Below are 16,372 nucleotides of genomic sequence, written 5' to 3'. Positions count from 1 at the left end.
ACAAGATGCGGTTGCTGCTGATGGAAGCAAAGCTTGTCTGCTGGCCGTGTGTGGCATCGCCAAGAAAGCTGAGATATCACCGATCAAAAAAAGAAAGAAAGCTGAGATATCTTGTTTGTCATGTACTACTGCCGAATGAAGGTGCAGATTTGAAATCCTGACTAGATGTCGTATTTGCGTAGGAAATAATACGCAAGAATTCATTTATGGACGGAGACAAAGACACAAGTACATACGGAGTAGGCACAAGACGAAACCAAGAGAACGATGTCTGATGATCTTTTGACGAAAATCAATCATTTCCCGGTTGAGCCATCAGCATTAATGGACTAAAACCACACTGGAAACAGAAGCTGCTGTCAACCAACAATTATTAACAATATGGACTGCTTTATTTCTTTTTCCTAATCACAAATGAAAAGCAGCTACGCTTCTGCTTGGGGAACGAAGAGTTCGGCATCAGAACGACTGGAAATAACGAGGAGCAAAAGTACAGTTTAATCTTCCAGGCATCTGAACCACTCAACGCCGATGGCACAGGCCGTCACTAGTGCCGCCAAGAAGACCAACCTTTTCGTGAGGCGTTTGAAACAAGCAGAGGAGTAAGTCCCAGAATCTAGAGGAAACCTTCAGTGCCTTGGCCGGCACTAACCTCCCTGTACAGTTCCAGGGCCTCGTTCATGACACTGGCTCGTGACAGAAGCTGCGCTCTCTTCTTGCTGGACGGATGAGTTGAGAGGTAGTTATTCAATGCTGAATCTCCTCCGATCTTTCCTAGTTTCTCATAAACCGAAGGGGCAACACGTGGATCGTAGCCAGCAGCAGCGAGCAGCAGGAGCCCAATGTGGTCAGCCTCTATCTCCATTCTGCAGGGACATAACAATGTCAGAAGAGCTTCCAGCAGGCAACAAGGTAGATAAATGAATGGCACACAAAGTCAAAATTGATTCTTGTAATAGTACTTAGTCAACCTCCTGAGCAGCCAGTTATTTCTGAATGGCAGAAGTGAACAAGACTTCTACTGAAGATGGACAGACAGGATCATTCAAACAAGTCGTATGGGAAAGGTGTGAGGCGGCTAACTAACCAATACTAGCAATGAAGAAGCATTATTTCAATACTTCTCACTTGATGCAACATTTCAGCTGCATTTAGGTAGCCAAACTATGTAACAGACGCAAAGGCAACCAAAACTAACAAAAGTAATTGGCCACACAATGAAGTTGAACAAATTGGCATTTAAAGTTTACTTCTGCAAATGTCTTTCCCATCTTACTAGAGGATGGAGAGGTCAAACTCTATTAGCATTTATATGCTGAGCCTCCTCACATAAGATTCCAATTCACCACTGTCCAAGCCTCAAAGGCATAACATTATGCACTTGGCATGTCAGTATGAGAAGAGAAGACCTAACCTCTCTACTTGGCATGTCTGGACCAACTTCAATCCTGGCTAAAACAGAAGTATTAAAGCTTCAAACTCCTTGCTAACAGTCCTACTGATTAAAGTAATAATGTTTCAAGGACTATATGACTAGCTCTTATGCGAGTTCCTGCATTCCTGGTAAGACACTAGTCACGTAAAGTACTCTGCTCACTCCCCTTGCTAGGATCTTGGTAAATAAGCTTGCACTGACCTTACCTTTCCTTCCTAGCTTTTTTTTTCCCTCAAAGACGCAGGAGAGCTGCACATCATTATATTAAGAAGATGAAAAAGGGACAAGTGCCCATACAACACAAAAACTCAAACTCACTCCACACACACACTATGCTGCTGCCCATAGGAGAACACTCGCGCCTGCAAAAGAACCCCTGCCGACGACCATGCCTTTCCTTCCTAGCTTTGAGAGCGATACTACCAATAACACAACACAATGAAACTATCCTACTTCGGGAATAGGCTGGAACAAAGGAATCCACCATGGGGGACTGATCTTACCTTAAGTAAACATGGAGACATATTACCATCAAAGTAAAAGCCATGCATCTCAATTATCACTATAGACTAGTGCATCTTTCAAATGGTCAATTTTCGCATACTTAAAATTTCTGAAGTGTCCAGCAACAAGAAAATTTGTCAGGAAATTCAAACAGCATACTTCGATTATAAATGCCTACGTGTTGAAGCTCGAGTGGTTGAGCTAAAAGGTTATCATTACTAAGCGGTTTTGTCAGATTGGAAGCAAAGCCATGAAAAGATAGGCTGACAAGCACAGTTCTATATGCTACTTCCAAGCTTATTGGATCTCCCAAAGCAAAAAGGGAAGAAACTCGTTTGAAGATTTGTGTGAAAAAAACAATGCCAAGAGAACAAAAGTGTGAAACTTAGACGCGGGTCTCTCTCCAATGTCCCTGTTGGCCTATTGAGGCAATAACTAGCAGTTGAAGACCTCATTTCTAATAGTGCCAATCACAAGGAGTCATAATAATATCAAGAGTGACAGTTTATGGAAATGTATGTAGTATGTGCTGGATCCTGGAAAAATCATCTGACTAACTTAATTTGTTATGTCCACTGCCTATCCATAAAAGGGCAGAATAACCTAAAAAACATGAATTGCAATTTACAGACATCTTCAAAGTTCAAAGAAGCTGTCATGTCTAATGCACCTACACAACTGGTGTCAGTAACAATAAGAGGACCTGTTAAGTTTTGATACCTTTGCCTATATGTTCATCGACCTGTGATACAACCATACAATGAGCTGACGTATTAAGATGGCCCTGCTAGTTTGTTGTGTGTCTACTTCAAGGAAGCTGATCCAATGCATGGCACATAGCAACATTGAGGTCTACTTATAAAGCTCCATTTTGCATTTACTTGCTTTTATTTTGAATATTAGGTGTGCCTCATTTCGTAACACATGAAGCTTATCACATCCAGAATGCATCAACGAGCAACATGAAATGCAGAAGCCATACCTTCGTGAGAAGGGTAGCCTGAGGAGGAGTGTTGACACCATATTTATCAAGTCTGGCATGTAGATAAACTGCAGGATGACAATCTGCAGGATTGCCACCCAGAGGTTCTTAGTGATCTGCTCAGCAGCATGCCTTGCAATAGCATGCCCAACCTACAAAAAATGGCCACAAAGTTAGTTCCAATCCTCTGCAATCACCCAAATCCACACATTAACCTGCAGACGAAGGACCGCACCTCATGCCCAAGCACAGTGGCAACCTCAGCATCGGCCCTTGAATTTGTTAAGCAATCCAGTGAAGACTACAATCTTGCCACCGGGCAGGCAAAATGCATTGACGATGTCATCTTTGACAACGATCACCTCCCAATTAAGCCCGTCCAGGTGACCCGTCTGCGGCTGCGCCCCGCGTGCCTTACCACGGCTCCGGCTCTCGGTCACCCACCTGTCATCCAGAACCTCGTCGTCTCGCTGAGCGGCCACGGCCGCGCTCGCGTTCTTGTCCGGGGAAGCACCAAACATCGCTGCAGTAGCGTCGGCGTCGCGGTTCTTGATGGCGAGGTCGTCGGCGATGCCGCCATACCCATACGAGGCGTCCTCTCCGTAGGCGGCGGCGTGGCGCTGGTGGCCGGAGAGGCCACGGTGGACGGCGCGGACGATCTCCGAGGCGATGAGGCGGACGCGGATGCTGTCGGGGTGGAGCGGGGGCAGGATCTTGGGGCCGAACTCCTTCTTGAGCTCAGTGAACTGGGTCTCGCCGAGCTGGCGCTCGAGCCTCGGCGAGAGGACGACGAGGTGGGAGCGGTTGGTGTAGGGCACGGTCTCCAAATGGCCGAAGTAGAACGCGACCGCCCCGCCGCCGGTGATGAGGACCGCCGCCGTGAGCTTCCGCTGGTCGTGGTACCACCGGGACCCGCCGCGGCGGCGGTCGAAGTGGATGACCTCCTGCCGCCGCGGGGATGTGTAGTAGTGCCTAGGTCTCGGCAACTGCGGCGGCGGAGCCGGTCGGGAGACGGCTGGCTTGTTGCGGAGGACGCGGGAGGCGTAGTAGTACCGCGAGGCCGGTGACTGCGCAGCCGGCACCGGCGCCGGCGTCGGCGTCGGCGCCGCGGCTACGTGGGACCTGTGGCGGAGGAGTCGCGAGAGGATGGAGCGCGAGTTCTTCAAGCAGTTCATGTTGTGTGTTATTTTTCCCCTTGTTTTTGAGGGGATTTTTCCGGAACGGCGTTTGATCGCTATGGGAGGGCTGGAACTGGCATTTCAGATTTCGAAGAAGCTGCCAGATGGCGAGCGAGTCGTGTCGCCTTTTTTTTGAGAAACGCGAGTCGCGTCGCCTGGGGCAGTCTCTGGCAGCCTTTTCGTTTGCCTGTGGTTCATTTTCAGCCGCACAAACTGTATGATACGAATCAGCCAATCAACAGGCTGCAGAACCCCTGACAAATTTTGCAAAGCCCGTCTTCGCGTGCCCCCCGGTTTTGTAGGCCCATATATGACATATATGTGTCCTTATATTGGGCTTGGGCTTGCACGATGAGAAACTGGTCGGGACCCGTCTTCGCGTGCCCCCAGTTTCATAGGCCCATATACGACATATAGGTGATGAAGGAAATGAATCATTTTCTTTTTAAATGAATCAATTAGCATCAGTGCTCAGTTGGACTGACTCATGATCCATTGCTTTGGTGAGCATGCTTTTAAACCCATGCGGATCTTTGGTTCATCTCTGTTATCGAGACAAATCTGCTGAACTCACTAGGAACGACGCTTGTAAGATGATGGAAGCTAAGTTTATTATATCCTCGTGCAACTTATCAGCCTGGCTCACAATAAATCAGCGAACAGTGCTGTTCAGTGAAGCGAACAAGGCCAGTCATCTGGATTCTGGAATCAGGCTCAACACCTGATAGAGCATCGCGACGCATGGCCGGTGCGTGGCTTGCAGCAACACACTTTCGCAATGGGAAGGGGTCCATGTTCGTTTATAATAATCAGCATGTTAGTATAATATAATCAGCATGTTACAATAATCTTGGGCTATTTAGGACCAACATGTTACAATAATCAGCATGTTACATAATAGTCTTGCTATGAAGCTCAATATTAAGCGGCGCAATATAAAACTGGATACGGCTTGTCCGGTCTGTAAACGCTTTGATGAGGATGGGGACTCACTGTTTCCTGAAATGCAAGAGGGCTCGGCATTGCTGGAAAGAGCTGCAGCTGGAAAGTGTTAGAGATATGCTGTTGGACATTCAGTCATCTGAACAATTCGTTGCTGCTATTCTGGGTCTCAAGTCGGAGCAATGCCTACGGACTGTGGTGCTGCTATGGAAATTATGGGATGCTCGTAACAAAGACAACGCTGGTGAATCCACCCTGACATGCTCTGATGTGGTATGTGCCGTTTACTCGATGCTCAGTGACATTCAGAGCAACAACCCACCACCGGTTAATTTGGTCAGGTTTCACAATGTATGGACACCACCGAAGCCGGACATGCTGAAGATCAATATTGATGGAGCGTTCGGAGGAGTGTAACACTGGTGCCTGTGGCTTTATCATCCACAATCATCAAGGGGAGCCGGTGTTAGCAGCAGCTGCAAATATTTCTCCAGCTTTGGATGCATTGGCGACGGAAACAGTAGCATGTTTATTTGCTTTGGAATCGGCAGAGAGGCATGGTATTTCAAGGATTGAACTGGAGACTGGTTCAAGTCAGTTGCGGGAGGCGATCACATCGATGTCGAGAGATCTGGCACTAGGTGGTGTGTTATTTAAATGTATTCGTGAGCTGCTTCACAACTCTTTTAGATGTACAAAGGTGTCGAATGTTCATTTTTACAGGAGAAAAACGCTGGAATAGAAAAATATTATCTGTGTTCCAAACAGGGCTACATGTGAGCTCGACCAGGAAAAACGTCCAAAATACTCTCTCACTCCCAATCCCTTATCTTTTTTACAAGATCAATCCCTTATCCTTTGACCGGCCGCCTAGGTCCCGCACGCGAAGTCTCTCCGCTTAGCCCCCCCCCCCCCCGGCTCGCGCTATCTCTCTCCCTCTCGCACGCGCGTCCAGGTCGTGCCGCCCTCTGCCACATGGTTCACCGCCCGCCGCCCGCTGCCCCAAGTCGGGCCACCGCTCCCGTTCGAGCAGCTCGTCCTCGTCGCCGTGCAAGTTAACCGGCGAGGACAAATGGAGCCTATCTCCGTCGTACGACGGCATACCTGGCGAGTCTATCTCCGGCACGATGCGGACGCCGCGGGTCATGGTGAACACGACGCCGACGGCCACCACCAGCAGGTCCCAGCCCCGGCTCTGGCTGTCGGCCCGCCAAGCCAGATGCGAGAACGTCCCCAGCCCGCGCATGGCGCCCCACGCGGTAGCCGCAGTCACCGTGGTAGAGCCCATGGGGAGGTTCTCCAGATGTAGGACTCGTCCACGCCGTGCTGCAGCGGGGCCGGGGCGGCGAGGTCGGACACGGCTAGGGTCAGCGTCACCAGCACGTTCCCCGTCGTGACATTGATCGCCGGCATCGAGCATCAGCCCACGGTGCGAGTACAGGGGTTGGAGCACACGGCGGCGCGCGTTCAACGATAGACACACCCATGCATTAAAGTTGCGGAGTGATGGAGAGATATGAGCTTCGAAACCAAAGGCTCACCTAGAGAAGGCAAATAAAAGGGCTGGCACACATGAGGTTACATGTTTTGACCATGCCACAGGGACTTATCAGGTCGAGCATAGGGGTAGTACAACGTCCGACGACGAGGTCGGAGAGTCGAGGATGCATGTAGTAATCCTCCAAGATTTCACATGCACTTGTGGTAAACCAAGGCAGTATCACTTTCTATGTTCTCATTTGGTGGTAGTAGCTAGGCATCGCAACTTTAATATCGAGGGCTGGATACCTCACGAGTTCAGTGTCGACACGCTTGTGCACACATGGAACCCCCGCTTCGTGCCTTTCTGGGACCCTAGAGAGTGGCCTCCATATGATGGGCCAAAGTACATTGTGGATCTAGCTTACTATTAGAATAAGCGTGGATTAAAGAAGAGGAAGAGGCACATGATGGTTATGAATCAGATACCCAGAAGAACGAGGCGTAGGAGAGGAACCCCATTTCTTACTGACCCCGAGCATTATGAGTGCGGCAAGTGCGGTAGACTGGGGCACAATTCACGCACTTGCCATTGGCAGATTAGTGAGGTGCGACTATTGGTTGTTTTCATTATTTCATATTTGTGAGGTGCGACTATTAACAGATAAGTGTTGAATTATATAATGTCCTACTTCGTTAGATTTTGTTTGCGGCACGTGATCACATTTCACTACATCCGAAATAGTAAACTGAATATTATGACGATAAATAATGAAAACAACTACATAATAAAAAGTCCAATATTATGACACATTAAACAACACAATAATACTAGAAGTACGTGCCGACAAACTAAATAACGCAGTACATGACCTAAGCATGCCCATACTTAAAGTGCATTACATGACAACACAATAAAAAGTCCAACAGTAGACAACATTGTTCATGAATAAACTATAGAACTAGCAAGTAATGGAGATTACTGAGTGTAACGAGGCCACCTTCCCTTCCTCAGGGCATCAGGATTATCCTCCATCGCTGCTTTTGCTCGGCGTGCACGCTAAGCTTCTTCTCCCTATCCTCCCTGTACGCAGCAACACACCTCCTTTCCTCCTCTTCCTTGTGCTCCTTTTTTGCAGCCTCCTCTCCGCGTCTCTTCTCCATCATTCTCCTTGTCCTCTGCCTCCCACCGCAACAGTTTCTACATCCATTCCTTATCTTCAGGCTTAATCTCAGTGTCGATCCACTGCTCAAAATCACAGAGCGGTGGAGGGGTCTGCAAAAAATGCAATTATTACAAAACAAAAAAAATCATACAAGATGTTATATGACACAAACATCAATTCCTCACCATCTTGTTAATGTGGCGCTGACGAAGTATAGGCTCAAACGCAAAATTAGAACACTATTCAATATCTCTATCTATACATGTCCTCTTCATTGGACTTGGCTACCTTGCAAGGATAGCCGCAAAAGCACATGGGCACTAGAACACCACTAGGCAGAGGCAATGGGTCGAAGGCATTTTCGGTCATTCGACCATAACTATAATTTAGCTATTTTCGTTCTAAGAACCGAAAGCAATTAACCCATATCATAACAATGTGCGCTGAGGTTACCTTGGTTTGGTAGCTTTTCCACTCCTTGGCATCCAACGGTTGTATAATATAAATATTAAAATTGCATGAAACCCTAAGTAATGACGATTCTTAAGTTGAAAATCCGACTAATATATATTGAATCGATTTAAAAAACTAGGAGGGAGCGAGGATACCTTGCTCTCGAAGATCTATGGATCAAATCAAAGTTTCTAAGGTCCAATATGCCGATTTGTGAGATAGGGCAAAGTGGGGAGAGAAAAAACCGAGAGGGAGGAGAAAGAAGAGGAAGAAGGCTCGGGCAGGATTGTTGGGCGCCGGGTTAAAACACCACATCGGCGCCATAGATCTTGGCGCCGTTCTCGGCGTCAATAACCATGACGCCAATAACCACGGCGCCAAGCTCGGTGCCAAGATGTACAACGCCAAGGTGCCCGCCAAGTCACCGCCATGTCTGCGCCGAGCCCAAAACCTAGGCACCAAAATCTATGGCGCCGAGACGTGTAAGCTCGGCGCCACCAACGATGGCGCCAAGCTAAGGGTCCAGATTTCAAAAACAAACCTCCAGGGGCATATTTGTGAAAAAAATTCAAAAAAGGGCTAAAAACAAAAAATTCGGACATCTCGTCGAGCCCGAGGGCACGAGGCGCGCATGAGGTCCGAGGCCAGGTCCACGCGGCGGCCCTACACGAGGAAGCGCCACCACAGCAGGCAAGGCCGCACGCGCATGGCCACTGTCGCCACCACTGTGCTCCGCCTCGCCGTCGCCGTAGTCGGACTCCATTGGAGATGGCGGAGAGGTTGAGCCCCAGCGTGGGAGAGGCCAGGCCGAGCTTGCCGCCGCTCGTTCCTTCACCTCTGCCGTCCACGCACCTCCCCTGTTCCTTCACCACCACCCTCGCGCCTTCCTACTCAGTCCCCTACTCGCCATCGCAAAGGCCAGGACCAAACTCTCGGACGTCGTCACAAAGGCTAGGACCGAACTCCCTGCCACGAGCGCCTCGCCCTACCCTACGGTCGCGCGGGCCATCCCCAACGCTGGCGGCAACAAGCTTGTAGAAGGTGAATTGAACAATTGCATTCACGGGCATACCACGTATCCCCAATAGCAACTTATTGAATGACTCTGCCATGTTGTTGCACTAAAACTCGTACCTCCATCCACCGGCGTCGTGAGTTCTTGTCTATTTCTCCAAATCTCTCATCAAACCTGTGAGTCATTATCTACCTTCTGCATTTGATGCGGTTATGACCTACTCCAACTTTTTTTGAAAGTACTTGTCCTCAAGCTGTCGAGCAGCCTCCTAGATCAGATCAAAGTTATCGTTCACACCATCCTTCCAGACTAGATTCTCGGTAAGGTGCTGAGTACACCAACGATGGTGCAAAGGTGCATACCCCTCTATCTGCTCTCGCACGGTATTAAGTATGCCCTCGTGCCTATCAGATATGACACCAACCTCCCTACCAGGCCCAACCATATATATCCAGACTAGCCTAAAGAACCATCCCTAATTGTCATTGTTCTCCTTCTCAACCAAAGCAAATGCCAAAGGAACCAACTTATTGTTCGTGTCATAAGATATTGCTATAAGAAGTGTGCCCTGGTATTTGCTAATCAAGAATGTACCATCAATGGAGAAGATGGGACGACAGTACCTAAAGGCATCGACACACTGAGGGAAGTACTAGAAAGCATGGAAGAATATCTGCCTCCCATCCTTCCATGCATTTGGTTTTAGGATGTACTCATAATGCATGCCTGGATTCACCACTTTGATAGCATTGAAAAGTACTAGCAGCTGCTCATACCCACCCTCCCAGTCCCCATATATCATCTTCCACGCTCGTTGCTCAGACCCCCAAGCTTTACCATAAGTTATTACATAACCTCCATACAACGCCTCAACGGTCTTGATAATTGTCTTAACCGTCATGTTGGGTTCTCACTGCAATATTCCCATCAACCACTTAGCAATGAGGGTAGATGTCAACTGCCTATGCTTTAGTGTCAGCACATGGTCAGCACAATTGTGTGGCCCGACAACTTTTGTGATCTTCCACTTTTCGGTGACCTTTTTGCTTCCCTGCACAAACCCTCCATGGGCAGCATCCCTTATCACACACAACTGTGTAATGGCGTTCCGCATATGAATGCAAAACCTTGTAACATCTCTTTCGTATCACTACAAACGCCTGCAACCACCTCTTCAATGTAGGGAGGTCCTTGAATACCCTGCCCGTCTCAATTACCATGTTAGGGCTAGCCTTAAGAGCTTCTAGGAGCTCATTATCACATCCTTCTGCACACGCCTAATCAAAATGAGCAAGATCACTAAACTCATGAACTCTTGGATCACAACAGCCAGAAAAGATATGCCTCAACATCTCAATATCACTCTCTGTCAGCTCTCCAATAGGATAATCATCATCAGAATCAAGAATCCTTGCCATCTCATATGGCTTCAAATCATTCATAATTTCAACACTATTAGAGCCATGAAATCCATCTCCATAGTGCACTTGCGCAGCAATAGTGGGCACATCCGCATTGTTAGGAATGTCTCCTATAACATAAGTAGAAAAATGAGGAAAGAATGAAAAAATGGATGTAAGGAAGGGGGTAAGATCCCAATAACCATGCAGATAAGACACTTACTCGGATGATTCTATGTCAAAGGGATCTCATGAGGAGGATCTGCCACAACATCATGAGTCTGACAAGCATCTCCAACTAGCTCATTGGGGGTAGATTGAGCATCAGGAACCATAGGTGCAACCTCCACATGCATATCAGGTTCTGAGACGGGAGGGTCAAAGTGTGCCTGCTGACCCATTGGTGGGGAAACCCATGAGAGATAGGATCAACTAACACCCGACTCACAACCATGTCCAAACTTTGGAACTAGTACTTCATAGCCGATCTCATATAGTTCTCCCACTAGTCTGCACACCCAATTGGGATCATCTTCCTTAGGATGTTGGGAGGGGAACCTAGGTGAAGTACACCCTCCACTGTGATGCCATCATCATCATCAGCTCCATAGCAATGTAGCTCCTCCCAAGCCCTTGCAACCAACTCACTAAATGAAGGCTTCTTATTGAATAACACAGGCACGTTTTGCATCTCACCAAACTCAACATATCCATAGCGATCTCTTTCCACGGTGCCTCCATGATATATGCTCACTAGGTTGTCCATCTAGTAGTTCAAACAAAAATTAAAAAAATAGTTCGTTTAGTCCAAAGTAGTTGCTATATAGTACCTCTCTAATAGATACTAACCAACTACACCCAAAATAACTATGTCACTAGCTATCTAACTATATTTATCTAACTAACTAAATCAACTAGCTATCTAATAACTATATCTATGTACCTATGTCACTAGCTATCTAACTATATCTATCTCACTAACTAAATCAACTATGTATATCATCAAATTTACTAGAAAATACTAAATAATCAAAGTAGTACTACAATTCAAGCTAACTAAGTACCTACATTGCATATTCAAAAATTTTACTTGTCCAAGTCAATGCAACGATGCGATGCGGACGCAGACGCTGGGACCGGAGCAGGATGGGGACGCGGAGGATGGGATCGATGGTGAGGTCATGGCGCACTGGCAGTAGGGGTCGTGTCGTGGCTAGGGTCGCGGGTGGGAACGCATATGGGCACGACGAATGCGGTGAGCCGGGACAGACAAGGCGGCGCAGGCTAGGAGGGGCAGCATGTGATCGGCACGGCGGGGGTTAGCGTAGGCGTGAGAGGGCTGGCACTCCTTACGGCGAGGTGGCATGAGCAGGCTAGGGCCATGGGTAGCCAGCACGACGAGGCTGGCGTGGGCGTGGGCACAAGCTAGGGTTGCGGATGGCCGGGGCTACGTGCGGTAGTAGGCACAGCGGTGCGACAGCGCTGGCGGTGCCCTACCTTGGGAGCGGTAGAGAGAGAGGAAGAGAGAAAGGAAGGGCCCATATGTAAGACAAAGCTTGGCACCAATAACCATGGTGCCAAGCTCGACGCCAATATCTACGATGCCAAGCTCGGCGCCAAGGTGCCTGCCAAGTCACCGCCACGTCTACGCCGAGCCCAAGACCTAGGCGCCAAAATCTATGGCACCGAGACATGTAAGCTTAGCACCACCAACGATGGCACCGAGCTAAGGGTCCAGATTTTGAAAGCATACCTCCAGGGCATATTTGTGAAAAAAATTCAAAAAAGGGCTAAAAACAAAAAATTCGGACGAGTTGTTGCTCGTGACCGGGAACATGGCTCCGAGCCTCCTACTCTAGTTGAAAGCGCAGTGATGGTGGACATCGACCACTGTATGGCGACATGGTGGGGCTAGCCCCATTGGTGGCGCACTATGGTGCAACGCCGCCTGTCCACGCACGCACGCCGCTCGTTGGGGCGCCCAACTCTAGCTATGGTTGGTGGGCCCCCATCACACAACGCCATAAAAAGAGAGGTGGGGGCCAGGGCACAAGGCATAAGGTTCACCTGAGCCACCAGACTCCTCACCTACAAACCCAAAGCTGATCTAGAGAGGGGGTGTAGCCTATGAAGGGAAGCCGCCACCATCGCCTCTACACCGCTGCCCTGCGACCGCGCGTCCACTGCATCACCGACACTGGCGCGATGGCCAGCTCGTCTTCCTCAAAAACGATCGATGGTTTGCTGAACAACATCCCTCTCTCTATGTTTCCTAGCACTAGTTCATATCCTAGGGTTTCACCATATCCCAAATGTTAGTTAGACCCGCTAGATCTATTGCTTGTTGATCCTGTTACTCTATCAATGGTATTGGAGCCTTACTCGGCATAGATCTAGCCTTTGGGGTAGATCAGAACGAGAATTTTAGAAGGAGGTGATTTGATTCAAACTAGATTGAACCCCAACCCAAAACCCTAACCTTAACCCTAGAAGGGAATGTATAGAGAAGGGAAGGAACCTACCCGGTTTTCTTCACCACCGTCGACACCGCCGCCTCGCCTGATCGGAATGAGCAAGATCACTAAACTCATGAACTCTTGGATCACGACAGCCAGAAAAGATATGCCTCAACATCTCAATATCACTCTCTGTCAGCTCTCCAATAGGACAATCATCATCAGAATCAAGAACCCTTGCCATCTCATATGGCTTCAAATCATTCATAATTTCAACACTATTGGAGCCACGAAATCCATCTCCACAGTGCACTTGCGCAGCAACAGTGGGCACATCCACATTGTTAGGAATGTCTCCTATAACATAAGTAGAAAAATGAGGAAAGAATGAAAAAATGGATGTAAGGAAGGGGGTAAGATCCCAATAACCATGCAGATAAGACACTTACTCGGATGATTCTATGTCAAAGGGATCTCATGAGGAGGATCTGCCACAACATCATGAGTCTAACAAGCATCTCCAACTAGCTCATTGGGGGTAGATTGAGCATCAGGAACCATAGGTGCAACCTCCACATGCATATCAGGTTCTGAGATGGGAGGGTCGAAGTGTGCCTACTAACCCATTGATGGGGAAACCCATGAGAGATGGGATCAACTAACACCCGACTCACAACCATGTCCAAACTTTGGAACTAGTACTTCATAGCCGATCTCATATAGTTCTCCCACTAGTCTGCACACCCAATTGGGATCATCTTCCTTAGGATGTTGGGAGGGGAACCTAGGTGAAGTACACCCTCCACTATGATGCCATCATCATCATCAGCTCCATAGCAATGTAGCTCCTCCCAAGCCCTTGCAACCAACTCACTAAATGAAGGCTTCTTATTGAATAACACAGGCACGTTTTGCATCTCACCAAACTCAACATATCCATAGCGATCTCTTTCCACGGTGTCTCCATGATATATGCTCACTAGGTTGTCCATCTAGTAGTTCAAACAAAAATTAAAAAATAGTTCGTTTAGTCCAAAGTAGTTGCTATATAGTACCTCTCTAATAGATACTAACCAACTACACCCAAAATAACTATGTCACTAGCTATCTAACTATATTTATCTAACTAACTAAATCAACTAGCTATCTAATAACTATATCTATGTACCTATGTCACTAGCTATCTAACTATATCTATCTCACTAACTAAATCAACTATGTATATCATCAAATTTACTAGAAAATACTAAATAATCAAAGTAGCACTACAATTCAAGCTAACTAAGTACCTACATTGCATATTCAAAAATTTTACTTGTCCAAGTCAATGCAACGATGCGATGCGGACGTAGACGCTGGGACCGAAGTAGGATGGGGACGCGGAGGATGGGATCGATGGTGAGGTCATGGCGCACTGGTAGCAGGGGTCGTGTCGTGGCTAGGGTCGCGGGTGGGAATGCATATGGGCACGATGGATGCGGCGAGCCGGGACAGACAAGGCGGCGTAGGCTGGGAGGGGTAGCACACGATCGGCATGGCGGGGGTTAGCGTAGGCGTGAGAGGGCTGGCACTCTGCACGGCGAGGTGGCATGAGCAGGCTAGGGCCATGGGTAGCCAGCACGACGAGGCTGGCGTGGGTGCGGGCACGAGCTAGGGTTGCGGATGGCCGGGGCTATGTGCGGCAGTAGGCACAGTGGTGCGACAGCGCTGGCGGCGCCCTACCTCAGGAGCGGTAGAGAGAGAGGAAGAGAGAAAGGAAGGGCCCATACGTAAGACAAAGCTTGGCACCAATAACCATGGTGCCAAGCTCGACGCCAATATCTACGATGCCAAGCTCGGCGCCAAGGTGCCTGCCAAGTCATCGCCACGTCTACACCGAGCCCAAGACCTAGGCGCCAAAATCTATGGCACCAAGACATGTAAGCTCAGCGCCACCAACGATGGCACCGAGCTAAGGGTCTAGATTTTGAAAGCATACCTCCAGGGCATATTTGTGAAAAAAATTCAAAAAAGGGCTAAAAACAAAAAATTCGGACGAGTTGTCGCTCGTGACTGGGAACATGGCTCCAAGCCTCCTACTCCGGTTGAAAGCGCAGTGATGGTGGACATCGACCACTGTATGGCGACATGGCAGGGCTAGCCCCATTGGTGGCGCACTATGGCGCAACACCACCTGTCCACACACGCACGCCGCTCGTTGGGGCGCCCAACTCTAGCTATGGTTGGTGGGCCCCCATCACACAACGCCATAAAAAGAGAGGTGGGGGCCGGGGCACAAGGCATAAGGTTCACCTGAGCCACCAGACTCCTCACCTACAAACCCAAAGCTAATCTAGAGAGGGGGTGTAGCCTACGAAGGGAAGCCGCCACCACCGCCTCTACACCGCTGCCCTATGACCACGCGTCCACTGCATCACCGACACCGGCGCGATGGCCAGCTCATCTTCCTCAAAAACGACCGATGGTTTGCTAAACAACATCCCTCTCTCTATGTTTCCTAGCACTAGTTCATATCCTAGGGTTTCACCATATCCCAAATGTTAGTTAGACCCGCTAGATCTATTGCTTGTTGATCCTATTACTCTATCAATGGTATTGGAGCCTTACTCGGCGTAGATCTAGCCTTTGGGGTAGATCAGAACGAGAATTTTAGAAGGAGGTGATTTGATTCAAACTGGATTGAACCCCAACCCAAAACCCTAACCCTAACCCTAGAAGGGAATGTATAGAGAAGGGAAGGAACCTACCCGGTTTTCTTCACCACCGTCGACACCGCCGCCTCGCTGGCACATGGGGAGATGGCCGAACCACGCTCGACATCATGCGCGCGAGCCCCGACTGAGGGTACCATCATAGGACCACTCAACAATGGCGTGCTCACCCACTAGGGAGAGGGCGCTCTGGCTAGGGGACCCACAGTGGTGCTGCACTTCTTCTTCGGCTGCACTGTGGGTGGGCGTCGCTGCTGCGCTGAGCACTGAGGAGAGGAGAGGGAGGGAGAAGCGAATGTGGCTAGGGTTTCTGGGATAGTGGCCACAGCGTGGTTTTTATTTGAGCTAAACACACGGACAACCGTTCGATCTCATCCGACGGTCAGTAGAGCTCAAAACTTCCCGACCCAGGCCCAAGTTGTGGCCTGGACGCGGGGAGCGCGTGTGTGAGCAGCTATCATGGGACATTTTGCCCTGCTAGGCTGCGGCAGAGCACGTTAGTGTACTGGGCCAAGTGCGAGCACCAAATGGCCTAGGCTATATGTACAGTAAAGTTTACACATTGTTTTATTTTCAAAAGCAAATTTTTGATGATTTTTTGTCTAGTTTAAATCTCTATCAAAGATATGGCCCTCGGTATCCACAAGACAA

At 48.7% G+C, this 16,372-nt stretch overlaps 1 protein-coding gene across 1 annotated transcript; it reads right to left on the bottom strand.

The window, feature by feature from the left end:
• Positions 1-241: 241 nt before the first annotated feature.
• On the bottom strand, positions 242-4,237 carry LOC136467684 (mitochondrial metalloendopeptidase OMA1-like). Its single transcript, XM_066466449.1, is given in 4 exon segments — positions 242-866; positions 2,922-3,073; positions 3,157-3,192; positions 3,194-4,237. Coding segments are annotated over 4 exon segments (1,341 nt in total). The 5' UTR covers positions 4,097-4,237; the 3' UTR covers positions 242-616.
• Between the last annotated feature and the right edge of the window lie 12,135 nt (positions 4,238-16,372).

The sequence above is a fragment of the Miscanthus floridulus genome, chromosome 7 (assembly GCF_019320115.1).
Source record: "Miscanthus floridulus cultivar M001 chromosome 7, ASM1932011v1, whole genome shotgun sequence".
Classification (NCBI taxonomy): Eukaryota; Viridiplantae; Streptophyta; class Magnoliopsida; order Poales; family Poaceae; genus Miscanthus; species Miscanthus floridulus.
Note: the sequence above shows the minus strand (reverse complement) of the source record. Positions and strands in the feature narration are given on the sequence as shown.